Source organism: Balaenoptera musculus, chromosome 20 (assembly GCF_009873245.2).
Source record: "Balaenoptera musculus isolate JJ_BM4_2016_0621 chromosome 20, mBalMus1.pri.v3, whole genome shotgun sequence".
In the NCBI taxonomy this organism is placed as follows: Eukaryota; Metazoa; Chordata; class Mammalia; order Artiodactyla; family Balaenopteridae; genus Balaenoptera; species Balaenoptera musculus.
The window spans coordinates 35,247,857-35,275,798 of NC_045804.1; the positions used below are offsets into that span (position 1 = coordinate 35,247,857).

Sequence of the window (27,942 nt, forward strand, 5' to 3'; positions counted from 1 at the left end):
ATTTTAAGAGTGCATCTAACCCAGAATTGTGATTAATGATGGTGACCTGTCCTGTGACTGTTTTGGGATGTTTCCCTTTTGAATATATCCTAGGAAAATATGGGAAGAATTGGTGAGCGTTCTGGGCATTCTCACTGAAAAGTATCACCAGTAAGGAAAAATTCCTACTGACATTATTTGAAGAGAAGGGAACAAATGTAACTTTCTGTTAACTGATAGGAATAGGTCACTTGAAGTTCTGTCACTTATCCTAACAACTGGGATAGGCTTTTTAGGAAGGGAAGTTTCCTATTTAGTTGTATAAACAGGCATTACTTAAGTATGCTGCTTAAAATGTTTAAATATGTGGATTGGTGAGAATTTGCCATCTACCTCTTGTTTAATTTTGTTTTTTAAATAAAGGGTGTATGTTTGTTTCACATGGAGTACACTCTTGATAGAGAAGATGAAAAATATATATGCATAGCTTTCTTGGTAGAATGTGTTTAATGAGAAAAGAATATAAGGATTACATAAATTGTGAGGAGTACAGGAACCCCACCCCCTTTGAACCAGTTCTTTACCTTTTCTGCAAATAAAACAGCTCTGAGGCTGAAGGTCAGTGCTAAATTTTGACATGTGCGTTTCTTGCTGCATTTATCTGGAGATCTGCCTGGGAATAGGAAACACATATTTCTTGACTTACCTTTTTTCCTCCTCTTTACTGCCTTTTCTAATAGTGTTTTCTTCTCTTACAGTTGTCTTGTACCTGCCTCTTATGTGGAGGGGTCAAAAGGAATCTATTCGAATCATTTATGGGTTCAATTAGTAGTGTTTGTGGTTTGCATCCTTGTTTTACTTTTAATTTTACTGTTTGACTAACACTATTTTTACTTTCTCAGACACTGTAGGATTTAAGCTGTGACAGTTGGGGCTCAAAATTGCCTTAGGTGAATGCTTGGTAGTGACTTAGAAGCATAGAATTCTTATTTTACAGAGTAGTCTAGAAGATAACTTGTTGCTTTTACGTATATAGTTCTGGGAGCTCTAGGATCTACTGGAATATTTTTTTAATTATTGGAAAGGTAACTATCAATTAAGCTTAAGAGTCTGAGGACTGGTCTACTCAGAAAAACGAATGTATCCACTTCCCTTGAAATTAGACGAACAATTTGGTTTGTGCAAGGCTTCCTTTAAGCCCACACACAGTGTCTTCATATATTGTTGAGGACCACGTATATTTATCTTCCTCCATTAGTTCTTTAACTAAAAGTCACTAAAAGTTAAAGTTAGGAAGAAATGAAAATTGATAATTCATAAAGTTGTGTTGTAACCAAACTCATGTATAAGTTACATATCTCACAGCTTGTGTATTTGCCTTGCACTGCAGCATATACTTGAGCTTGTACAGCTAGTTCATCTTCTACTTTATTACCATGTTTGTGTTAATAGTTAGACAATTGCTTGTCTCCTTGCCCTGGTATTCAGTGACTAAGTTACTGTAACTATACTTCATAATTGGTTGTGCCTGCAGTCATTGAGGTATAAGAGGGAAGTGAAAGTAAAATGTAGTCTCTTAATCTTATGTTGTATCTTTTTGAGATCCTGGTCTGGTTATAGTTAAGCACTATTGGCAGAAGAGTTTGACAAAAGAATTTAAGTTAAATATATTTAATTTGGCTCAGCCGGTCCACAAGAGAGTAGTGACAGTGATGGTCTCTGGGAAGGGAAATTGGCTATCTGGGGAACAAAGGCAGGAGGAAGACTTGATTTTTTTTTTTTTCTTCCTGTGCTTTAAAATTTTTGTTTGATTTTGTTCTATGTGAATTTGTTATCTATTGGAGGAAAGGAAAAAAACAAACAAAAAAACCCTAGGCTGGTCAAAGCTAAGAAAGCCTTCAGATAGCCTTTGAGTGGTACTTAGTCTATTATACTACATTTAATCACTCAGAGAAATGACCCACTCTGGTAGAAGTCTTCTTTTAACAAGTGCCTTTTGTTCTTACACACTTAACTAGTTTTCAAAGACCTGCCATCTTTAGATCCTATATATTTGCTTAGCAAATACTTTAATAGCTTCTGAGTACACAAAGCAAATCTGATTCTATTATTTTCCTTGTTAAAATCCTTAAGTAGCTTCCTTTACCTATAGAATAAATTCAGGATTCTTACTGGGGTACATTTAGCTTATCAGTCTAGCCCTTGCTTGTGTTTATAACCTTAATTCTCTACTCCGAAAGCCTTTCATGGTCTATGTTCCCAATGTTACAAAAGTACTTACAGTTCCCTTAGCAGACCACATTTTTGTATCTCTCTAGGCCTTAGCATTTGTTCTTCCTTCTGTTGAGCATTCACGTTCATTCCCTTGCCTGTAGGCCTCCTTTGACTGGATCTCTCTTTCGTATCTTTGTTTTGGCACATTTTGCAAGGTATTGTTTGTCTGCTCTGGCTAATCCAAGTTCCTTTAGACCAAGAACCCTGTGAAATTTTTAAATCTCTCATTTTATGCTGTAATTTAATTTTCAGGTTCCTGAAGTCCAATGCATATGAACAAGTAACTTACTAATTGCTAAAGGGGATTAGAGAGGACAGATGCAATAGTTCAAAGATCTTAAACCAATAAACATGGATTACCTCAGGTCCCTTGACCCATAAAGGCTAGCTCTCAGATGTAGCTATTTCCTTTATCTTTATATCTATTTATTCTGCCTCTTAATTGTAACCGGAGGGTTATACATCTCAAGTTACAACTACAAGGTTTTAACAAAACAATCGAATGCCATATTTGTTGGAAGAGAGAAGGTCCATTATAGTAATTGCCTCACTTGAATCAATGGAGTTGTCACTGTTGACCTTGAAGCAATAATGGTTAAGTGAGGATTTGTAATGATAACAATACATGAATATCAAGTCTTTCTAATTCGCTTTGTAATATGATTTATTAATATTTTTTGGTTTTTTTCCCTCAGCTCCAGAACCTGGGTATAAACCCAGCAAACATCGGCTTCAGTACCCTGACTATGGAGTCAGACAAATTCATCTGCATTAGAGAGAAAGTAGGGGAGCAGGCCCAGGTGGTAATTATTGATATGAATGACCCAAGTAATCCAATTCGAAGACCAATTTCAGCAGACAGCGCCATCATGAATCCAGCCAGCAAAGTAATTGCACTAAAAGGTATAAAAAGATTGTGGGTTTTTTTTTTTTCTTAAAACTCTTTTCTATGTATAATTTATTCAAATACAATAATTAGGATCTATTTTTTTAGTATATTGATTAATTTTGGTTAAATAGATCTGCAAAGTTAAAGCTGTTACTGTATTTGATTTTTAACTACTTTCATGACTTTTATTTGGCATATTTCTGTGAGATGTCTTACTTTCTACTCATAAGATCTACTTGGAAAATTTTAAGTTTTAGATTAAATGAATTTAAATTTTATACCTACAGTGTGATAAGATTGTACTGAAAACATAACTCCATATACAGAAGACATAAGAAATTAGTGATTCATATTCTGGAATAAAATATACTTTATTAATATTAGCACCTAAACATTGCAGAAGTTTGTTGTGATGATAAACTTGCTCTTCATGCTGTGCCTTTTTTATGCTTCAGGCTTGTGTTTCATTTAGATTATCAAGTTCTAAAAATGGCTTGAATTTACACTCATTTTTAAAAGTGTGTGTGTGTATAGGTGGGTATTAAATTTTTGGAATCAACGGTGTTAGAGTTTATTCAGACTAACTTTTTAATTGTCACAACAGGGAACTGTACAGCCTGTCAATCTAAACAGAGTTCAAGCGAACCTCATACCCTCTGGGAGTCTATGTTAATTTTTTTCCTTTGAACTATGTAGACTGAGTGTAATTCACCATTTAAAACAGGTTTTTAAGAGGGCTAGGTAACAAACTGGCTGAATCTGAAAGGCACATTTAATTGCCTATTTTTTGCTTTGTCGTTTTTCTTCTTGGTTGTAGGAGGAAGAGTTCAGATTCCTAGTAATTTCTTGATGAATTTGTGGGTGACTTGTTAGAGGTGCTGAAGTATTTAAATAGACCTTTAAATACATTTTTTTCCCACATGATTTATACTTTGTATTTAGTAGTAACTCTGGTTGGAGATCAGATTGGTTGGCTGAGGGTTGGGGGGCAAGCATATTCAAACAAGTCTCCATTACATATCCAAGATAGGAGTTGATCTCATCTCAAGGACAGATGGTCCAGCTTTTACCTGGGATACTTTTTTTGTGGTAGTGATCTATTATTTGCTTCCATTAAACAATACAGATTATACTTGAAGGTATTAAGCTCCCTTCAGCCTCCTTAAAGAATTTAAATTCAACTGCTTAGCAGCTCTCACACCTCTATAAAAAGGCCATCGTTTTAATTTTCTCAAAATTCTTTGCTATTTTTAATGTTACTGTTATTTTATCACATTTCTTAATGCTTTCTTATGTGTGCAGATGGTGAGTTATCTTAAATTAGATTGTATTAGTTACTGTCCTGTTCTATAAAAAGAATAAATTGAAAAGATTTGTGCCTGTATGTCTACATTACAGAGTTAAGCTGTCATCCCATGCCCTCCTCCCAAAACCACCCCGCCAACCCCTTTCATGTAAAGAATAAAACGTGTAATTAACTAGGGGTTGGGGAAGACAGCAAAGGAAAGTCCGTCATTCCCAAATACTGCTTCCCTCTGAATCCAGTTTCAAATCCCTTGGTTTCTTTTTATAAACAGGACTATAACTCTCACAATTGTTCAAGTCTGGTTGTGGTTTACATATTGTGTGGGATGGGAATAACATTCTTCATTTTATGGAAGAAGTTTTTACCCATGTAGTAATTAGGAAGGGTCGTGGTACAAAGCTATATGTTTTGTGTCCCGTCCCATCCCTCTCTCCACCCCCACTCCCACCCCCATACTATCTTATAATTTTTGTTCTTCAGGAGCCAGATTCTCTGTGGCTCAGTAATGGAGTTTTCCTTAGTTTCTAAGGACTAATCTGAATTAGATAGCCTAGTGTCAGCCGTGGGCTTTTGACCTCTAGTAATTTAAACCAAATCACTTTTCGGACTGTGATGGATTTCAAATTATAAGTACAAGCCTTTGCATCTGACTCAGTGAACTGTTAACATTCAAGGCAAATTTCATCCTTCTTTTACTAAATGCTGTCTTAATTGGATGAAGCTTGAATTTTGTTCTTATCTCTAGTATATTAACATCTGAAACTGTCCTCCTTTGTCTCCCTCTCCTTTCCTCCAGCACCCCTACCTTCCCTTTGTATCTTAAACCAACTAAACGTAGCATGCACTTCTCTTACGTGCTAGTGGTACAAGGTAGAGTTGAAGTAGATCCTCTTCCAAAAAGAAGTTTCCACGAGATTTAGTTGAATGGGGCGGCGGGGGGGGGGGGGGGGGGGCGGGGATGACTGCCTTTTAAAAAGTAGACATTTTCCCCATGTGCTTGAATCAGATTTGCTTTGTTCTGTGTACCTACCACTAACTCAGTTTATGGGTAAGCATTCTTAATTAAGCATGAAGATTACAACTTGTTTTCCATTGTTAAGTGAGCTGTTCTTTAGACTCATTTTTAGTTGAGATTTAGAATTCTTTGGAAGTCATACTGTCTGTTTAAAATGTCTTGATTAGAGGTGATAGAGTTTTTGCTTCACAGTTAGGTGTAGACTGCTCAGTTTCAGCTATCTCTTCAATGGTTGCTAGTCTGTCAGTGTGACTTCTGTATTTGGTTATTAGTCTCATGATAGAACCATTTTGTCTGGAAGTTACAGATTTTGCTGCAGAGTCTAGTCTAGCTAGATATTAATTTATCCTGAACTTTGCTTTCTTAGTGATTCATAATTCTTATTTTGTTTTTAGCTGGGAAAACTCTTCAGATATTTAACATTGAAATGAAAAGTAAAATGAAGGCCCATACCATGACCGATGATGTCACCTTCTGGAAATGGATCTCTTTGAATACGGTTGCTCTTGTTACGGATAATGCAGTTTATCATTGGAGTATGGAAGGAGAGTCTCAGCCAGTGAAAATGTTTGATCGCCATTCTAGCCTTGCAGGGTGCCAGATTATCAATTATCGTACTGATGCAAAGCAAAAGTGGTTACTTCTGACTGGCATATCTGCACAGGTAACATTTTTCTAGTTCTTAATAAAGAAAAGGTTTAGAGAATTAATGGGCTCAGAATGCAGTTTATTTTGAAATTAGGTTATCTTTGCAAATCTGATTTATTTTGGAAGACTGGTTTTTTTTCCTTCCTTTTTTTTTTTCGTTTTTAGGAAATAGAGGTTGCTGGCTTAATGCCTTTATACTAACATACAGTTCAGAGTACTCTTACCAAGGTGTTTTTAGGTCTTATTTTCAGGTTGAGTAGATAATGAGTTCCTGTATGAATGATTTGGAATTTATTGTGGATATTTACTGCAGAATGAGTACTCTTATATCTTTCTTTTTTAAAAGATAGTGTAAAGAGATGGTTGTATATGAGGCACATTTTAAACATTCATGTTACGCTTTAATAAGAGAGTGTTTGCAGCTAAATTTTAAATTGAGAGGTATCAAATCTACATTGAGGGACTAACAAGGAATTGTAAATCCTTGTAAAGATGATAAAGCATTCTAGTTATTTCAGCAGTTGTTGAATCTGGGAGTTACTGGGTCCCCAAACTTTACTCTGCTTGATCTTTTGTAGCAAAATCGTGTGGTAGGAGCTATGCAGTTATATTCTGTAGATAGGAAAGTGTCTCAGCCCATTGAAGGACATGCGGCTAGCTTTGCACAGTTTAAGATGGAAGGAAATGCAGAAGAGTCGACGTTATTTTGTTTTGCAGTACGGGGTCAAGCCGGAGGGAAGGTAAGTTTTGCCTTTGGAAATTATTTTAGTGAGAACTTATCTTTTTTGTCTTTCTGTTACTAATTAATTTGTTACCTAATTTCAAAATAGTCTTCTCCCTTTCTTGCTAATTTGTTTTTAACAATCAGATTTGTGGTGACTTAATTTGTTTAAATTCTGTTTCTAGTGATACTTGTCTAAAATGAATGTTCTTTAACAACTTATTTGTATCAGCTTTTTATAGTAAGACTATTTTCACTGCCTTTACCAAAGGCCTTAATTTGATGTTTTTCAACTTTACCGTGCATAAGAATCACTAGGGTGGCTAAAATGTACATTTGTGTGCCTTCCATCTAGAGAGTCTGATTCAGTAAGTGGAGCTCATAATGTGCATTTTAAATGCTCTAGGTGACTAGATAGAATGTGGACCACAATTTCAGTACCATTGCCTTAAATCAGAGCTTCTCAACGCTGACTATACATTGAAATCACCTGGACAAATTGAAGTACTTTGTAGGGTTCTTAGTTTCAGACAACAGAAACAGGGTGTGGTTGATTAGAGCATAAAAAATTGAATGAAAGGATAGTGGATAGTTTTCAATAGCTAGGAAGGTTAAGAACCAAGCTTGGAAAATTAGGAGGAATAAGGGAGAATGGGCAGCAGCCAAAAGTCCTGACACAGAACTCTGCAGGCCTGCTGCTGCTATGATTGCACCACAGTTAGCACTGCTGCCCCTGGAAACTCAGTTTGACTGCTTTTCTCATTGCCATAGCAGAATCTCTGAAGTCTTACTATTTTTCCATGCTAAGTAGTTTTTAAAAATCAAGATAGCGATTGCCTAAAATATGGTAGTCGATAGCCTTTAAGCTGGATGGCTAGTCATCCTAATGAAGGATGAGACCGCCCTAGTAACTTGCATGTGGTTGTATAGCTTGGAAACGGAATTATTTATTGTTTCAGTCCATTCCTGACATGACTGAGCAAAATATATAATACTCTTTCATTGACATTATTTGCTTTCTCTTGCCTCGCTCACTGATGTGAAGCATCGGACATTTTAAATCAGAATGTTCTCATCCAAATTTGTGAGGTGCATGTGATGAGAGCGACAGCTCAGCTTAAGTGCATACTTATCTGTGTTTAGAGCAGGTGTGGGCAGAGAAGAATTCAACAACTTAAGTTAGATTTCTATTTGGAAAAACTAAATTATAATCAAAAGCCCTTTTGTGGGTATTGTTTTACCATTCTTAATTTAAAGTAGATTGAGGTGTGATTGAGCTATTCAACCGACTTTTTAAAATTTTTGTCTTGAAATAATACATATTATTCATAGGAAGCTGCAAAGACAGTACAGAGAGATCCCATGCCCTTTACCTAGTTTACCCCAACGGTTACATAGTGATGTAGTACAGTAGATAAACCAGAAGTTGGCATTGGTTCAATTGTATAATTGTGTCATTTTATCATGAATAGATTCAAGATACATACTATTCCGTCACCACAAAGATTTCCCTCTTGCTACCCCTTTATAGTCACAACCACTTACCTCTCCCTCACCATCTTTAACCCCTGAAAATCACTAATTTACTCTCCATTACTAGAATTTTGTCTCTTCAAGAATGCTGTGTAAATAGAATCATATAGTATGTGATCTTCTGAGAGTGCCCTTTTTTTGTGTGTTCCCACTGGGCATTGTGTCCGTGAACGTTCATTTTATTACTGAGGAGTTCCATGGTATGGTTGTACCATATAGTTTAATGTTCACCTATCATAGGACATTTTGGTTGTTTTTAGTTTGGGGCTACAAATAAAGCTGCTATGATCCTTTTAGCATTTGATCATAAGTTTTATTTTCTTTTGAACAGTTACATATCATTGAAGTTGGCACACCACCTACAGGGAACCAACCCTTTCCAAAGAAGGCAGTGGATGTTTTCTTTCCTCCAGAAGCACAAAATGACTTTCCTGTTGCAATGCAGGTACTTTAAGCAAAACAAATGAACTTAAAATCTCTCCTCTTAACACAATTAATTCAAAAACTACAACTGATAGTCAGTATAATTTAAGTGGTGCCTTTACTCAAAAATAGTTTGTTAGTGAAACTTTGTAAAGTAATACTCTTTCTTTAATGTAATATATAAATTGGGTTATCCCAGGTTGTTCAAAATGATGTTTTTCTCTTTTATCTTATATAATTTATTAATATTCTTGTGTTTTATGTAAGAACTTGGGATATCCCATATTTGAATTTGCTGTAAAAATGAGGAAGCCATAAATACTAGCTTTTAATTTTTCATATAAGCCTCTTGTCAAAGTTCTAGAATTTCACCATCTCTAAAATGGAATTGGACTAAATTTTCTGTTTATAGATTCATTATTTTACTGAAGTGTTGGTTTTCTTTATACAGATCAGTGAAAAGCATGACGTAGTATTCTTGATTACTAAGTATGGTTATATCCACCTGTATGATCTTGAGACTGGTACCTGCATCTACATGAATAGAATCAGTGGAGAAACAATCTTTGTCACTGCACCTCATGAAGCCACAGCTGGAATAATTGGAGTAAACAGAAAGGGACAAGTAAGGAAACCTTGAAAATTAAATTAAGTGATAAAATGAAATAGCACTTATTAGTGTTAGCTTTTTTCAAAAAGTAAAGGGTAACTTTGGATGTCAGAAAATAATATATACCTAAAAATGCAGAAGCATATGATAACAGTCTCTCTTTAACACTGTCTCAGAGAGAGAAACTATTTGGCATACAGTATAGCCACCTAGGATTGTGTGTGTGTCTCTGTTATCAAGAGAAGTAACTCTTCATGCAAAGAAACTAATAGGGTCACATTTGATAGACTGTACTTTTTCTTTTGGCTGCACCTCACGGCTTGTGGGATCTTAGGTACCTGTCCAGGGATTGAAGCCGGACCCCAGCAGTGAAAGCGCCGAGTCCTAACCACTAGACCAACAGGGAATTCCCAGATTGTATACTTTTTATAGGGGTTTTCTTCCTATGATCTCTCTAAGACAAATTATCAACTACAAAGAAAAGAATTCTTTTTACATCTTTTTCCCTACCTCTTTAATTATTACTAAATGTTTAATGTTGGAAGGTGATATGTTACAGTAGCTATGATATGTTCAGTGGGGGTATTTGAAAAGTTATCCAATTAGGGAGTATATTAGCTGTTCTGAATTTGTCACATTTGACATACCTCCTCATACCACCTAACACAAGTGATCCTTTTTCTGTGTTTTAGTGTTTTAATGTAATTTAAAATAGTATACCAGGAGGTATCTTTTTCCCTAAAAAAAAATGGTTAAATTTTCAAAAACAGTACTGTTACTGGCCTTGCCTTTTACTAGTTTTCCTCCAAGTTAGTATTTTTCCTAGATGTAAGCAAAAGAAGTAGATAGGTTTTTTTCTCCTTTATTCTATTAATATCCAGAAAATGGTATGTATATGAAGAGAGAAATACTTTAGAGAGAGTCTTTCCCTATTTACCCATCCCCTCCCTCAATTCCACACCTGCTTAGGTGCTTCTGCTCTGTGTCCCTAGATCTTAGGTAGCCCTCTTCATGGCACTCACCACAATGAATTACGGTTGTTTCAGTCACTATTCTCCCTTAGGAAAGGGGCTCTTCTTTGTTTAATTGTATTTCTACACCAGTCAGTGTCTGGCACAAAAGCTACTTTAAAAATTTAGTAGCGTTCATTTATTCAGTTGCATGTGTCTCTCTTGGAAAAATCAAGAATGAATGGGTCTTTTGGTGAACTAGGTTAGTGATAATTTTATAATGATAAATTTGTTAAGCCAGAGACTACTGTTTTTTAGGGTTTTTTTGGAGACTATTATTTGAACTAAAGTATCTTGCATAATTTTACCATATGTATTTAATATTCATAACTTTAATTCTGGGAACTTATTGATTGTTTTCCTCCCCTTCCCCCCACAAATTTTCTGTGCCAGCTGCTTTGAATAAGAAGATGAATGTTTACAGTAACCTTTAGGCTTCAAGGCTTTACTCTTTTGATCAGAGCCAACTATAGCTGGACCTATGCCCTGAAGGAATGAGTGTGTGGTTTCTGTTGGTTGAAAAATCAAAAGTGATCAAGATGAGATTGTTGCGAATATCTAGCTTACATTCTGAACTTGATAGAACTGAGTACTTTAGAAGGTACAGGAACCTTCTTTGTCCCCTGTAGATCTTAAATACTGGTTTCTAAAAATCTGCTGGTACAGTCTAAAAATAGGATAAAGATGAAACTATGGTTTGGTGTTTGGGGAAGACTACAGAAAGTATAGTTAGAAGCGGGTTTGTTCATCTCCCTTATTTTTCCTAGGAGGTAAGTATTAAATTAAAGATGGGTGGAATGCAAATGACTATAAAGAAAGTAATTCTTCCTTTTTTTAAAAGGTGTGTCTTAATATGGAGTAGAGTGACACGTTGCAGATATAGGATGGCCTAAGCTTTTGGCGATGGGGATCAGATCTGTAGAAATGAAAGAATTTCGGAGGTTAAAATTTTTTCACTTTCCTCAAAAGGAATAATAGAACGGGCAAATAGATATTACCTATCTGTTTTGTTATTGAGTTCTCATTTCTTTAACAAATATTAAGCATTTACTTCGTGCTAAACACTGCCTGGTGCTAATAATACAAGTAAACAAAGATAAGTCCCTTTCCTCATGTGGAATAGTGACTGAGAAACACTTAGATGAGAAATAATAGTACGAGAACTGCTGTTGGGGGTAATATAAGTAGTTTACTGGGATGTATACCAGCTCTGGTGTTGGGGAGAGGAATGGATGCATAGTGAAGGGCTCCCTTTCTCTTTGGCAACTGACAGGAATTCAGCTTTTAAGTAGTGTTCTGTGACTTATTAGGACTGAAGGTAGGTAATTGTTCTTTAAAAAGAAGCAATTAGAAGTTCCTCTTCACTGGTGCCACATTTATTAAGCACCTACTGTATACCTTGTGGTATATAAGGTGCCTGAGGATTCAGTGGTCCTCCCCTTATTGAGTATATAATCTGGACTCTGGGAATGTAAATGTAATTAAAATTACTGAAAAATACTAGAGTTAGAAAGAATGTACCTTAAACTTCTTCCAGGTGAACTCATACCATGTTAAGAATGAATAAATGGTAGCAAAGCAGTTAGAGTTTGAACAGTATGAAGTGGGGAGTTATTTATATTATAAGATGGCCATATTTTAGGAACCCGCAAATAGCTTAGTACCCTTTAGTCTTCTCTTTTCTGCCCTCTTTTTTTTCTTTTTTTTTAATGGCAATAAGAAAGCAGCTGTCACAGTTTTATTACCTTTGTGACTCAGTAGTCATCAGCTCTAAATGGATTTGGTGTCACTGATACTCACATGAACACATTGCAGCTATTCATTAGATCTTAAATTGCAGGTTCTCTCAGTATGTGTGGAAGAAGAAAACATAATTCCTTATATCACCAATGTCCTACAAAATCCTGATTTGGCCCTGAGAATGGCTGTACGTAACAACTTGGCTGGTGCTGAAGAACTCTTTGCCAGGAAATTTAATGCTCTTTTTGCCCAGGGAAATTACTCAGAGGCAGCAAAGGTGGCTGCTAATGCACCAAAGGTAAATAGTTATGAAAGTGAAGTTGCCATGATTGGATTAATGCTAATATGCTCTATTTCTAATACTGTTAGAACTGGAACCAGCTTTCCACAGAGAAACTAATCTTTTTTAGGATATGTTTTCCAGTAGAATGAGTTACTTGTCAGTACCTCTAGATTTAATTACTTTTCTGTGCTCTAGATTTGGTTAGCTTTTTAAAACTCAGGATGTCAGAATGATATATAGATCTAACAAGCTCTGATTTACATAGATGTAATACTGTTTAGTTACTCAGTTGTTATACTGTTTGATCTTATCTGTAATAGCTACTGATTTTATTTCTAAGGGTTGAAGATTAAACAGATCCTGTTCAATTTATGGTAGGAAGAGTTGTCTGAAATTGAGCTGAATTTATCCTCATCACCTTTGTATTATGTTGAACTGAATTAACACCTTACTCCCTGACCAGTGTAATGAAATTTCCACTTAACCTAATGTGAACCTGGAATAATAGCTAGTTGTAACTGTTGTTGTCTTACACATTGACATTATAATTAGGTTGGTATGTTCCTGATTCAGAATAATCTCATAACATTGAACCAGAAGTGTGACTGAATTTTTACTATTCAATATATTGAAGATTTGAGGTTTGGTTTTAGTAGATGGAGTCATGCCTTTAAAATTGACTTAAGAGACCCATGGAGTTATTAGTGTGATGTTGGATCATCTTTAAAAGGAGTCTGTAACATTTCTGTTTCTTAAAGGGAATCCTTCGTACCCCAGACACCATCCGTCGGTTCCAGAGTGTCCCAGCTCAGCCAGGTCAAACTTCTCCCCTACTTCAGTACTTTGGAATCCTTTTGGACCAGGGCCAACTAAACAAATATGAATCCTTAGAACTGTGTAGGCCTGTACTTCAGCAAGGGCGGAAACAGCTTTTGGAGAAATGGTTAAAAGAAGATAAGGTATATTAACTTCTGTTAACATATTTTTGCTTTGATTAAATACCATGTTAACAAGTTAAAAACATAGGCTGTGCCAGAACATCTCCATCCATTATTTATTGCTTGTAGGAATAGAACAAGAATAGACATTGCATGAGATGCATAAACTTATTTCCTTTTGAAAATGTATTTATTTTGTGGCATGTTGAGGGTAGGATATCTGTTTTAAAATGGAATCCAGGATTACTTGCCTGGTGGTTAAAACTACTAATCTGGAAGCAAATTGCTATCCTTTTGCTTTAGGAAAAGCTTAGTGTGAGATGCTTTGCGCATTCATATTTGTCAACGTATGTAACACTCATTTGGACCTAAGAATGTATTCCTTTCTCCCACATCCCACACTTGATATGTCCAGTAGTTTCAACCATACAACATCATATCTTTTCTTGTAGAACTTCCCAGGTATCAAAACTGTGATATTTGCTGCTAGTAACCATGTTTGGGTGTGCAAGGGAAACATGTTATATAAAATGTTGGCTCGGAAATATGTTAACAAGACAGCAGGGCTGTCTAATTAGCAGTGATACAGATTCCCAGAGAGATTTCACAGAATGTTAATTGGCATTACATGAAAAAATATTTAACTTAGTTTCTTGAAATTATTTAAATATAAATCTTTAAAAACTGTTGTTAACCAGCTTTCTTTACTGTAGGATTTCTCTATGCCTTTTAAATTCACTCAGTACTTACTAATTTCTTTTTACATAGAGTATCTAATGGTATTATGTTTTCTGGAGCACATTATGGAAAATGTTGCTTATTTGTAAGGCAACTAACAAGTTTAAACAATCCTTTAGTGGTATTATTCCTGAAAGAAATAGAAAGCCTTTCTCCACAAAGTGGCAATATTGAATTGTCATTTCTTATGCCAGTGTCAAGAACTGAGGTGGTACTGTTTACAGCACTCTGAGTAGTGAATAACTTTTAATGTTAGACCTTTTGGCTTTAGTGTTATGTTGGTTATATTTTTACATTACTAATTGTAAGTCCTTGTTTCTTGACCCAGCTTCTGGCAATCTTATAGGATATTGGAGGATAGTACTTCAGAGTTGGGATGCTTGGACAGGAGTCTGCTGAAGAATAGTTACTAGCCACATAGCGAGTATTTGAGGTCCGTCCTAATTGTTTAAGATAAGGGAGGGTGGGAATAGCCAAGGTAACTGAGTTGACCAATATAACAGTGTGAAAGCTTTTTGGGTATCATTACCTTTTTTGGTGAATGGTCACATAGGATTCATTTGTGGTAAAAAGGACACTGGTCAACTCTTCATTAGTTAGCATGTTCGGTTGAGAGGTGTAGACTCTGATAGAACTTCTCATTGAATGTCAGTGATAATCATAGAAAATCAACTCTAGTATTTAAAGCAAACTCTTTTAGAGAAGCTGCTTTCCAGATTGGGCAGCTGACTAAGGCAGGCTGAATAGTACAGAGGAGGGTATCTGCATGTATACCACCTAAAAATTCTAAAATTTTTATCTGTTTGACCTCTTGAAATTAATGTCCTGCTTTATAACTTTAAATCCAAAAATCAAGAAGATAATGAAGCTTAGATCCTTCAGACATACAGATTATACCCTAATTTTAGTAATGGTCTTTATGGTAAGCCTCACCTGGCTCCTTGAATATCAGATTTTCATTTGATAACATTACATTAGGAGCTGCATTATTCTTGAAAAATTAAGACCATGTGGGTCTGATATCTGAATAGTCTTAATAGTTAGAGGTGCAAGATTCTGCTTTTTAAGTATTTATATTCCTAACAAGATAATTGGTAGTATCTGTACGTGTGAAGTCTTGGTGGGTTTTTATCCTTGATTAAGTAGAATGTGTGGAGAATTCTGAGTTATTGCTGTGAATACAAAATCAAGAGTCTTGGGCTTCCCTGGTGGCGCAGTGGTTAAGAATCCGCCTGCCAATGCAGGGGACACGGTTTCGAGCCCTGGTCCGGGAAGATCCCATATGTCGCGGAGCAACTAAGCCCGTGTGCCACAACTACTGAGCCTGTGCTCTAGAGCCCATGAGCCACAACTACTGAAGCCCGTGCGCCTAGAACCCGTGCTCCGTAACAGGAGAAGCCACTGCAGTGAGAAGCCCGTGCTCCACAACAAAGAGTAGCCCCCGCTCGTCGCAACTAGAGAAAGCCCGCACGTGGCAACGAAGACGCAACACAGCCAAAAATAAATAAATTAATTAATTAATTAATTAATTTTAAAAAAGAAAAATCAAGAGTCTTTATAACCACAACCCCTGCATATTTATAATACATTCTGGGACAACTGAGTAACTAAGTGCCTGTCATGTTAGTTATTATTTATAGTGGAAGTAGTGTCAATTGCTGATTTATACAACAGCTCATGGATTACTAAACAGTCTTTTTCCTTTGGACAGCTGGAATGCTCTGAAGAACTGGGAGACCTTGTGAAATCCGTGGACCCTACATTGGCACTTAGTGTGTACCTAAGGGCTAATGTGCCAAATAAAGTCATTCAGTGCTTTGCAGAAACAGGTCAAGTCCAGAAGATTGTTTTATATGCTAAAAAAGTGAGTTCAATGAAACAGATTCTCCACATAAATTCATTAAAACATTAAGAGAGAAATTAGCTTATAGTAACTCTCAGTGACTTTAATAGTGAATTTCCTTAACTTTTTATAATTACTTGGAAAAGTATAAAAATGCTGTTATGGCTCTTGCATATAGAATTACACTTCAAAAATGGAGACAGTTACTCTTGCATGGCTTATAGAATTTAAGCTGCTAGGGCATGTTTAACCTGTTAGAACAGATTCTTTTGGTGGTCGATGAGACTGAATAAGCCAATTATAAAAATTTATAGCTATTTGTTCAAATATGTTATCACCAAAGTGTCTATTTGTCTTATATAAACCAAGATCAAATTGAGCATCTAAGTTAAAACTGAATTTGTATTTTCACCATTAGGTCTGTAGTAGCAAGATTCTATTGCAGAAAAAGCCTTTAAATGATATAAAAATGGAACTTTGCAGCAGGGCTTAAGTTTTTGTCTCTTTGTAGGTTGGATATACTCCAGACTGGATCTTTCTGCTGAGAAATGTTATGCGAATCAGTCCAGATCAGGGGCAGCAGTTTGCTCAAATGTTAGTTCAGGATGAAGAACCTCTTGCTGATATCACACAGGTAAAGGAGTTAAAATGTATTTTGTAGAAGTTGATTTAAATAGAGAATGGGGGGGATCTGAGTTTAAACAACTTCGGAGAAGAAAGGGTTAACTTTTTTATTTGTAGAAATTAGAGCTGTGTTGATCTACATGGATAAACCTTAAGTACGTTACCAAAAAAAGCAAGTTGCAGAAGAGTGAACAGTCAGATACCATCTATATACAGTTCTAAAGCATGCAGAACAAATACCATCTCATTTAGAGTGATATATGTGTTAAAAATATGAAAAATATATGGGAATAATAAAACACAAAGGATAGCCGCTGCCACTAGGTGAAGGGAGAGGGAAGAGATGCATATATGAAGTGGGAGTCACAGACTCTTTCATTTTTATGCTTTTGTATATTTTAAATAGTTCATCAGGGAATTCCCTGGCGGTCCAGTGGTTAGGAGTCCGTGCTTCCACCACACGGGGTACGGGTTCGATCCCTGGTCGGGGAACTAAGGTCCTGCCTGCCGTGTGGCGTGGCATGCATGCATGCATAAATCAATCATCAAAATTTTAAATCTATCAATTTATATTCTGCTATTATATAGTATCTTGAAATATTTTGTGGTTGTTTTTACTAGAACAAAAGTAACTCCAGAACACAAAAACTTACTCTTAAATTACGAGGTTATGCTGTCCAAATAATATTCTTTAAATCTGGGATTTGATCTGGCAGTGTTTTATATGTGAAGAGAGAGATAATGTTTCATTTCCTTTCATTTACATATATTGTCAACAGTATCATAAAGCAGTTTTTAAGTATCTTAAAACAATTTCCTTTGAATCTTTTTTTGCAGATTGTCGATGTGTTTATGGAATACAATCTAATTCAGCAGTGTACTGCATTCTTGCTTGATGCACTGAAGAATAATCGCCCATCTGAAGGTCCTTTACAGACAAGGTTGCTTGAGATGAACCTTATGCATGCACCTCAAGTACGTGTTTTCATGCTTTTTAGGCATGTTTCCAACACTGTTTTTGTAGTTATTCAGAGCTTCTTAGATTATTTGAAGCTACTGAGATGCCTATTCCTCGTTTTAGAAAATTCAGCTAACATTCTTTTGTACTTTCTCTCCTTTAGCAATTCACTGTTGAATCTTAATATGTAATCTGCATATGGAGTTACTGATATAAATGGAGTAGTAAAATAAACTCATCCTTTTTATGGTTTTATAGGTCGCAGATGCTATTCTAGGGAATCAGATGTTCACGCATTATGACCGGGCTCATATCGCTCAGCTGTGTGAGAAGGCTGGCCTCCTGCAGCGTGCATTAGAACACTTCACTGACTTATATGATATAAAGCGTGCGGTTGTTCATACCCATCTTCTTAACCCTGAGGTATTTTAGGCTTTTACCTATTAGTTATGATTAATTGGTATACGGAAAATGTGTTTGTGTTACTGAATGATAGTAATTTCATACCACCATTAGGTTTAACATTGTTTCATTTATTTATTTACTTATTTATTTTGTCCTCTAGTGGTTAGTGAATTACTTTGGGTCCTTATCAGTAGAAGACTCCCTGGAATGCCTCAGAGCCATGCTATCTGCCAATATTCGTCAGAATCTACAGATCTGTGTGCAAGTGGCTTCTAAGTATCACGAACAACTGTCCACTCAGTCTCTGATTGAACTTTTTGAATCTTTCAAGAGTTTTGAAGGTAATTAGGAGTTTGAGTTGTTTTAAATTATTTAAGGTAGCCAAGAGGGGTATTGTTATATGGACAATGTCATAGGCTATATGGACTTGTCATAGGCTGTTGGAAATTCTTTCTACAAGCTTACTTTGATGGGATATTTTAAGTCTTATTATTCAGTAACTGTTGTCAGGCATATTCTGTACCAGGTTCCAGGGACATGCAGTGAAGAAGACTGTCTGCATGGATATTTTATAGGTGAATTAAAGGCAAAATTTTAAGATACAAATATATGTAGTAGCTTTGTCATAATCGTATAAGATGAAAATACTAATGATCAGGTATGTAATGATTGTGTTTATATTGTCTGACTCTTAATAATGGCAAATGATTCTAGCCAAGGAAATTTTGTGACTTGTCCCTGTAGCAGGTTTTCTCCGCCTCAGCGATACAGACACATTGGGCTGGATAATTTGTTGGGTGGGGGTACATTTCTGTCTGCAGGCAGGATACTTAGCAGCATCGCTGGCTTCAGTCCACTAGATGCCAGGAGCGTCAGCTCCACCAGTTGTGACCACTAAAATGTCTCCAGACCTTGCTAAATGTCTCCTGGGAAGGAAACCGTCTTGCCCCCAGTTGAGAACCACTGTTGTGCTGAGTATTAATGTAATCACTGTTGGTGGCTTTTAGGTTCATTAGCTAAATATCTGGTCTCTACTTACCTTTTCCTCCCTCTTCTTGTAGAACTGCTCTAGACAGAAGGAATAAGCGATTCCTACTTGTTTTCTTAACTTTTTCAGTTTCTGTGTTAACTGTGCACTACATTTATACTGTTCATTCAGTACAGTAGCCACTAGCCACATGTAGCTATGTAAATTTAAAGTAATTAAAATTGAATACAATTAAAAATTTAGTTCTTCAGTCACACTAGCTACATTTCAGGTGCTCAATAGCCACGTGTGGTTAGTGGCTACTGTATTAGATAGTGTAGATATAGAATATTTGCATCATTACAGAAAATTCTGTTGAACGGCACTGCATTAAATTCTTTTTAAGCTACTTTTGTGTGTTTCCTATTAACTGCATACAGAAAAACACCTGCTATAGTGGACTTCATTTAAAATTTCTCATATGGAATATGGTATGATAATTAGCTTTGATATTAAGTAGCTGTCTCCTATTTCTCAACTACTAGAAAACATTGAATTTTCTGTTCTGTAGGGATTAAAGTACAAATCCATTTATTGAACTGATTAGTGGACTATTTAATATTCTTACTGAGCTTTTTGAGCAACCAGTTTTTATTTGGGACTATTCAGTATAACAGTGTGGTTTTCTTTTTGCTTGTTTTTTAAATTGAGGTATAATTGACATAATGTTTTTTAATTGCTTAAGCATTTTTCAGGTCTGTCGTTCTCAAAGGTACACCTGTGCTTAATTTCAATTATTTGTTTCTTTAAGGTCTTTTTTATTTTCTGGGATCCATTGTTAACTTTAGTCAGGACCCAGATGTGCACTTTAAATATATTCAGGCAGCTTGCAAGACGGGGCAGATCAAAGAAGTAGAAAGAATCTGCAGAGAAAGCAACTGCTATGATCCTGAGCGAGTCAAGAATTTTCTCAAGGTAAGAGTAATTAATGCATTTTCTGGTTGGGTTGAAGATCAGCAGTTCTGCAAGGGTTTGCTCACAGTTTTAAAATATTTTTTTCCCCTAAAAGTGAAATTCTTAGCATTCTCAAATTGTATGTTGAATTATTTCTTCCAAATTTAATATTCTGTGGTTTCCTTTGAAGTAAGGAAGGAAATTGGTAAGTAATACTTAAGAATGACCATCTGTTCAAATGAAGAGAAAAATAACACTATCTAAGGAATTTCCTTTCTTTCACTTTAATTTTAGAAGAAAATTTTTGAAAAGTGATTGTAGATGCTCAGTGTTTTAGAATATCACTTAGGCTCTTTTTGAATATTAAGATCAGCTTGCCCTCAGTGTTATTTTAAGGGGCCTGTATTATATGCAAAGGGTTCTGTTGTGTAAAGGACATAGGTTAATATCTGTCATCGATTAGCCTAACTCTAGGAACTAAATATTAATCACGTGTAATTCATAAATTGAAGGTACAATCGAACAAAAAAACCCTCAGCTTTGTGACACAAATTTGGTTATGGAGAAGTAAGAACTGCCTGCGTTGGAATGAAGAGTAATGGTTTAAAGATTCTTAGACCTTTACAGCATACCTGAGGGCAGTTAATTTTTGTTTAATGGTTAACTTAACTTTAGCTTTATTCTCATACCTACTAATTACTTTGTGAGGAAGATAAGACTTTAAAATTGGCAGTTGTTTACAAAAATAAGGAAAACTTCAGAACATTCAGATCCCCCCAAAATACATATTTACATACTTTACATTTATATTAAAAATATATTAAATGATTCCAGAGATTGTATATAAAGTTCTTAAGTATTTTTTTCTTCTGGAAGAATTTTAGATTGAAACTAAAACCAAAATGTTCATTGTGCAATTTAGTAGGAAAAAACAGGCTTTTCTTACTCCTACACTGATCATTTTTAGATAATCTATAGTTGTTTTAGCTGATTCTTCTTCTGAAGAACTTAATACCTAGATTAAATAGCTACACCCTTAGGTGTTTTAGTGTAATGATGTAGTTAAAGTGCTGAAGTTGCCCTATGTTTTAGATTAAAAGATAAACATTCCCCAAAAGTATAGCTTTATAATGTCTTGGCCATCATGAATATTCTGAGGAGCCTGGCTAGTATATGTTTGGACCCATGACTTCCTGGTGTCAGAAAAAAAATCCAAATGAGAAAGATTTGATACTCTATGCTTGACTGGTGTACCCATAACACCAGTCCAATTCCTCGTTTGCGTAACAGTACTATTTCCTTTTTTTAAAAATACTACCAGATCCACACTGATTTCTTTTTGTTTTCATTAAGCTCTCAGCTTTTATGCTTCAATTGTAATTTCTTGAGCATTGGGTTGTAATATTTGAGTTATCATATATATGTAAAGCAGGACTAAATTAACTGTTTTCAGTTAATTATGATGATCTTGAGCTTCATAAAAAACCCTCTGGAAACTAGGATGTGACAGTCTTACATTGCTTAGCCCATGAGATCTAATTAGATGAGGAATCCCCCTCCACACTTGTGAATTGGATGCAAGTCTAATAGAGGAGAGTGGATGTGAATTATGGCCTTTTGAAAAGTCAGACCTGGTTCAAATTCCTTTTCTTTCTATAAAGCTGTTGACCTCAGGCCAGTTAACTAAGGTGCCTCAGCCTTGGTTTCTTCAACCACAAGCTGTATTTATCAAGTACCTTGTATGCCATAGGTGTTCAAGTGATAACCGTGGTTAATAAGATGTGTTGGTGGGCCTTGGAAATAAGGTATTGTCAGACTTTCTAGCAGGCAAGTTTTGTTTCTTTTTGCTTTTCAGTTATTCCTGACTCCTTGAAGGAATTTTAATACCAGCCTGAGTTAGAGGAAAAAACCTAGTCTCTTATCATTAAATAATCTGAGATGGGAGCTCAGTGCTAATATGCTACTATTGGATATTCAGCCTTTCACCCCAGTAATGAGAATGAACATACTAGACCATTTACTCACTTTCCTTATTGATCTGTAGTTTGTAGCGGCATGCTACATTTCATCATCACTGTTATTAAACTTCATTTTGGAGTTACTAGCTGTATTATAAGTGGTGTTGTATGTAAACTGTGATAATAAGAAAAATACTTCTCTGAATCTAATCTTGAACATTAGACAAGTGCCAATTACATGCTAACCACCAGTAATACAGAGATTGATAGACTATGAATTCTCCTTTAAAGTAGCCTGTTAAGCAGGATGAAATGGTGTCAGTAGCATTATTTGGCTCGTGCCCTAACTTTGTGGAACTGTAGCCTTGCATAGAAAATGTAAAACTGTTCATCAGACCCATGCCTCTTGCTACCTTTGATCTTATTTTCCAGGTTTTGTTTCTTCACTGGCCTGCTTGCTACTCCTGGAACTCCCCAAACCCTCTCCTGCCCCAGGGCCTTTGCTTGTGCCCTTTCCCACTTTCCTCTCAGACCTTCATGACCTGCTCCCTTACCTTCTTTCAGATTTCCAATCAAATGTCATGAGAAAGGATGTCTCAGATTACCCTATCTAAAATAAAATCTATTCCTGTTCCATCCTCACGTCCCCCTTATCTTGTTCTCTTTTTCTTTATAACACTAAGCATTGTCTCTTCCCACTAGAATGTAAGTCTCTTTGGGGAATGCTTACTTTGTTCCCTGCTATATCTCCAAACTTTATGTTTAAGAAAACCTGAATATGTTCATATAATTGCAATTTTGATCCTGAAATCTCTAATCATAATACCTAAAGGGTAACCTTTAAATAAAAATTTAAAATATTAATAGCATTATTTTCATATATGAAATCATATGCAAATTTAGGTAATCAAGAAAGTATCCCAGTTTTTGTCTGCTTTTTTCAAATTTAAATTTTCTTTGTGAATACAAATAGTTGTCTTTTGCAGCAGAAATCTTAAACACCCACGCGTGAGACTAGAATACCTAAGTAATCTTAGATTACTTGCCAAGTATGTTTTCTCCCTAAGTGGTAAAATGCAGAAGGTAATATTTTATATGTATATTAAACAAGATAAAGAAGATTAGTGTGTTGATGTTCGTTTAGTAGGAAAAACTTGGCCTGCTAAAATCTTTTGCATAGGTAGATCGAACATTCCCTTTAGAAATGATTATAGCAGCTGTTAGTTTCCATGGTGCTAAATAATACTTGCTTTAGACTTTCCTTGATGTGAAAAATCTGCAGCTGGACTTCCACTTCAGATTTACAGCCATTTTGTTTTTTTTTTAATTCAGGATTTCTTACGACTCCAGATTTAGTTTAGTGTTCTCTGAACACTTCATAGACTAATTATAATTGTTTATAATTGGGTGACTTATAAGTGCTAGACTTAGGATTTATTCTAACCTTGCAAATAACGTTTTTTGTGGCTGTCATTGAGGAAAGTCCTGTCCTGCTTAGTTCTTCTTCTTCAGTAGACAATCCGTAGAGGAATCATTTACTAAGGAATGTTTCACTGTGTATAAATGAATTCCTGATGGAAACTGTTGTTTTTTGTGCTGTACCTAATGTCTGTGGAATGTAACAGGACATGTATCAGGTAAATGCCCAGTACAGGTGTTACCTACCTGTCTATAACATCTATGTCAATCTGTAAGTAGGATTATAGCTTGGTATTTGTAATGGTAAAAGCAGTTGGCAATTTAAAGATGCTTGAAATGCTTTTTATCTTTTAAACCTTTTTTTTTTTTTAATAGCAACATGTGGTATATTTAAATTCATGGCCATCACTATCATGCTACTCCTTGTAGGCTTTATTATAACAGTGTTAGAAGACGGCCATATAGATTGGAATGGGGAGGGGTAAAAAAACAAGTCATCAGTTTGAAACAAATGTGAGCCAATATGCCTAATTTTGACAGTGTGACTATAACTCTTAAATCAACTACAAATTCAGTTGTTACTATTAATGAAAGTCCCAGTGTGATGATTTTATATCCTGAGTGCCACTGATGGCTCACAAATCTTGTTACTTTTTTTTGTAAAGGATTATATGTGGGAAGGACCTGGTATTTTGCTGTGACTCTAGGTATTACTTCATAAAAATTTATGGAAACTGGGTTGGGCACTTCTAAGAATAGCCAAGTTTATGTGAGCCTCTCCCACAAGTGTAGAGCAGATTCTCATATTTTACATTGATAACCTCAAAGAAGAAGAAAATTAAGGTTTCCTTTTTTTTTTCCAGGAAGCAAAGCTAACAGATCAGTTACCACTTATCATTGTGTGTGATCGATTTGACTTTGTCCATGATTTGGTGCTCTATTTATATAGAAATAATCTTCAAAAGTATATAGAGATATATGTACAGAAGGTAAGTAATACTTAGATAACTTTAAAATATAATCTTGTAGATTTTACTTCTCACACTGGAAATCTTCATCCTTTTGAAACTCTGTGTCCAGTAAGAGTGGTCTGCTACAATGGCTTTCAACTTTTTTTTTTTCCAGCAGAATCCTTTCTTTGGTTAAAATTTTTTTTTTTTTAATATTTATTTATTTATTTATTTTTGGCTGTGTTGGGTCTTCGTTTCTGTGCGAGGGCGTTCTCCAGTTGAGGCGAGCGGGGGCCACTCTTCATTGCGGTGCGCGGGCCTCTCACTATCGTGGCCTCTCTTGTTGCGGAGCACAGGCTCCAGACGCGCAGGCTCAGCAGTTGTGGCTCACGGGCCCAGCTGCTCCGCGGCATGTGGGATCTTCCCAGACCAGGGCTCGAACCCGTGTCCCCTGCATTGGCAGGCAGACTCTCAACCACTGCGCCACCAGGGAAGCCCTCTTTGGTTAAAATTTTACATGCATTCCAAGTAGGTAAAACAAAACAGAGCTGCTGTAGTTGAAAAAATGGAGTGGCCTACACCCTACTTATTTGATAGCCCCTGAGGTATCCATGTGGAGGCCATAGGCTGCAAAGCATAGTATTAAAACCATCTTAAATAAAGATATTAGAAACTTTACCTTCTAACTCCAGAAATAGAAAGGCAGTTTTGCTATGATGGAGGCCTTTTTACCAGATAATGTTTTCACAGTCATTCTGTGACTGTAGCTTCTTTGGACTTATTTGTCCTTTGGAGCAATGCTGAAGTAATTAATTAACCAAGGCAGACTTCCTGCTAAATTTCTTTGTCTAGTTGTAAATTTAGACTCAGTTTATTACTGAATTTTAAAACTGAGCTTGAAGAGGGAAATGAGTTTTATTTTTTAAAACTCCTTTTGGTTTTGCTTATTAGTAACGTAATGACATTCTTCTCTTTTTTAAACCATAGGTGAATCCAAGTCGACTTCCTGTGGTTATTGGAGGATTACTTGATGTTGATTGCTCTGAAGATGTCATTAAAAACTTGATTCTTGTTGTAAGAGGTCAATTCTCTACTGATGAGCTTGTCGCTGAGGTTGAAAAAAGAAACAGGTGTAGTACTGTTTTAATCTTCATAACTGAAGATAAATTATTAGTCTCTTCTAGCTTGGTAATGAATAGAAGTATAACCTGTCAGTTGCCTAAAAGCTACTCAGTAACTCATGGACCTTAATTCCCTGGAGATACCTAATTTAGAAGTGATAAGCTAGCTGTAGCTTGCTCTATTTCTGAAAAAAAATCTGTTTTCTGAACTATTACAGATGTCATATAGAATATCTGTTAATCTAGTTGATCACCTTCTTTGCATGTTTATACACAGAGTCAAACCACGTAGCTATATGTTTTTAATGTAAACTATGTAAAAAGCCTCCTTTTGGTTAGGTATGATACCACCATATTTAATAACTAATTCTTCTCTGATAAATTCTTCTCAAGCATGACAAAAGAGTTCCCTGTGTAACTCTGGGTTAAACTCATTTTTAAGTTGAACCTTGATATGATAATATGAATTATGAATTTCCAGTAGAGGAGAACATAGTGTGAGTGCTTCTAATACTTATACCATGAAGTCCTTTTTTAGCTGGGACATTTTGTGTTCAGAAAGTGCTGACGTAGTAAATGAGGTTAGTGGGTTGGTATAATAGTAGGAGGTTGGTATAATAGTAGGAGGTTACTCTAGCTATGAAAAGATTATCAAGAATGGGGTTTAATTTTAACCTGAGGTGGTACAGGTGTTCTGTTAATGGTATTCATAGAATTTATATCTGAATGTTTCAAACATTCAGAAAATGTTTGAGAAATTCTGCAGTTAAGGACAATGGAGATGTAGAATATAATACTGATTTTTATAAAGCTTGAGACTAAAGTGATTATAGGTTGTAACAATTTTGTTATTTAAATCATGGTAAAAGAGTGTTGGTCATCTGGACCATTGAAATATAAGCTATAACTTAACAAAACCATGGCCCTTGGTGGAGTGATTGTATGACTGCTAGAGGTATTAAAGCTAGAGCTTCTAAAGCTACCAGATTTTGTTCCCAGTATATATTTAGGGTACTGTTTCTTTTGGCTTTAGGTGATGTTGTATGTTACTTGCGTTAAAATTGAAAGGAACCTCAGATAATCAGGCCTATTTTTTCATACCACATCTCTGTCCTACTCCTAAACAAAATTTATCTGAAGTCCAGCCATTTTGTCCAGTTTTAAGAACAATCTATGAATCCATAATCTTTTTTTTTCTATATCCTGTCTAGATAATGTAGCAGATAGATCTGGGAGAGTATGAAAGACAGTCTTGTATATACCTTCTGTGTAATCTTGGGCAAATCATTTAACCATCTCCAAGTCTTAGTTTCGTAATTTGTAGTAGGCGTGTTGAGAATTCAAAATAGTGTATGGGAAAGTACATTATAGACCGTAAGGTACTTGCGTAGTGTGTCAAGAATGTGCTATTTATAATATAATATGTGTATATGTGGGGTTTTTCTGTGTGTTTCTTTTCCTTTTTTTTTTTTTTTTTTTTTTTTTTTTACTAGATTGAAACTGCTTCTGCCTTGGCTGGAGGCTAGAATTCATGAGGGCTGTGAAGAGCCTGCTACTCACAATGCTTTAGCCAAAATCTACATAGACAGTAATAACAACCCAGAGCGATTTCTTCGGGAAAATCCTTATTATGACAGTCGTGTTGTTGGAAAGTATTGTGAGAAGAGAGATCCACATCTAGCCTGTGTTGCTTATGAACGTGGCCAGTGTGATCTGGAACTTATTAATGTGAGTACTGCTAGCTGAACGTGTACAGAGAAGGCTGCATTTTGTTTTGTTTTTCAAAATAAATTTTTTAATTTATTTTTGGCTGCATTGGGTCGTCGTTGCTGCCTGGGCTTCCTCTAGTTGCCGCGAGCGGTGCTGCTCTTCGTTGCGGTGCGCAGGCTCTAGGTGCACAGGCTTCAGTAGTTGTGGCACGCGGGCTCAGTAGTTGTGGCTCACGGGCTCTAGAGCACAGGCTCAGTAGTTGTGGCGCACAGGCTTAGTTGCTCCGCAGCATGTGGGATCTTCCCGGACCAGGGATCGAACCCGTGTCCCCTACATTGGCAGGTGGACTTTTAACCACTGTGCCACCAGGGAAGCCCAAGACTGCGTTTTTTAAAAACCTGTTATATCATGTTGGATTAGTGAATTTTGCGAGTTTCAGAGTGGTTTTAGGTAATACGGAGCATCTTTGGAAGATTCATACTTTTTTTAAAATACTTTGCTGATAATTATGAACTTAAACTGGCCAAAGTAGTTGATTAAGCTTATATTCACCCATTAACATTTAACCCCACTAGTTTTATCACTTATGTTCTCATACACTTATATGTATACACACACATATATGTATATATGTTTATATATATGTGTATGTATGTATAGACACATCTAAATTTTTAATCATATGAGAATAAATTGCATACCTCATGGCCTTATACCTCTTTGTTGTGTATTTATTAAGAATAAGGATATTCGCTTTCATAACCGCATTGTAGATGGCAACCTCAGTCAGTCTGACACCAGTAGAATACTTTTTACAGTCTGTTTTATTCCAGTTTTGTCAGTTGACCCAATAATGTCCTTTAAAAGAAATTTTTTCCCTCCAGTCTAGGATTACATATTGCATGTAGTTGTCATATCTATCTTGT

The 27,942-nt window shown here is 35.8% G+C and overlaps 1 protein-coding gene across 4 annotated transcripts in view; it reads left to right on the top strand.

Moving 5' to 3' along the window:
- Positions 1-27,942, top strand: part of CLTC (clathrin heavy chain) — a 64,969-nt gene that overhangs the window by 16,541 nt on the left and 20,486 nt on the right. For all 4 annotated transcript variants that reach the window (XM_036835297.1, XM_036835298.1, XM_036835299.1 and 1 more), the window contains exons 2-17: positions 2,949-3,156; positions 5,859-6,127; positions 6,690-6,851; positions 8,697-8,810; positions 9,240-9,413; positions 12,249-12,446; positions 13,190-13,390; positions 15,819-15,971; positions 16,462-16,584; positions 17,412-17,549; positions 17,791-17,955; positions 18,098-18,278; positions 19,716-19,879; positions 24,099-24,224; positions 25,173-25,315; positions 26,800-27,034. In XM_036835297.1, the coding sequence (XP_036691192.1) occupies positions 2,949-3,156; positions 5,859-6,127; positions 6,690-6,851; positions 8,697-8,810; positions 9,240-9,413; positions 12,249-12,446; positions 13,190-13,390; positions 15,819-15,971; positions 16,462-16,584; positions 17,412-17,549; positions 17,791-17,955; positions 18,098-18,278; positions 19,716-19,879; positions 24,099-24,224; positions 25,173-25,315; positions 26,800-27,034 (2,754 nt within the window). The remainder of the gene's footprint in view (positions 1-2,948; positions 3,157-5,858; positions 6,128-6,689; positions 6,852-8,696; positions 8,811-9,239; positions 9,414-12,248; positions 12,447-13,189; positions 13,391-15,818; positions 15,972-16,461; positions 16,585-17,411; positions 17,550-17,790; positions 17,956-18,097; positions 18,279-19,715; positions 19,880-24,098; positions 24,225-25,172; positions 25,316-26,799; positions 27,035-27,942) is intronic.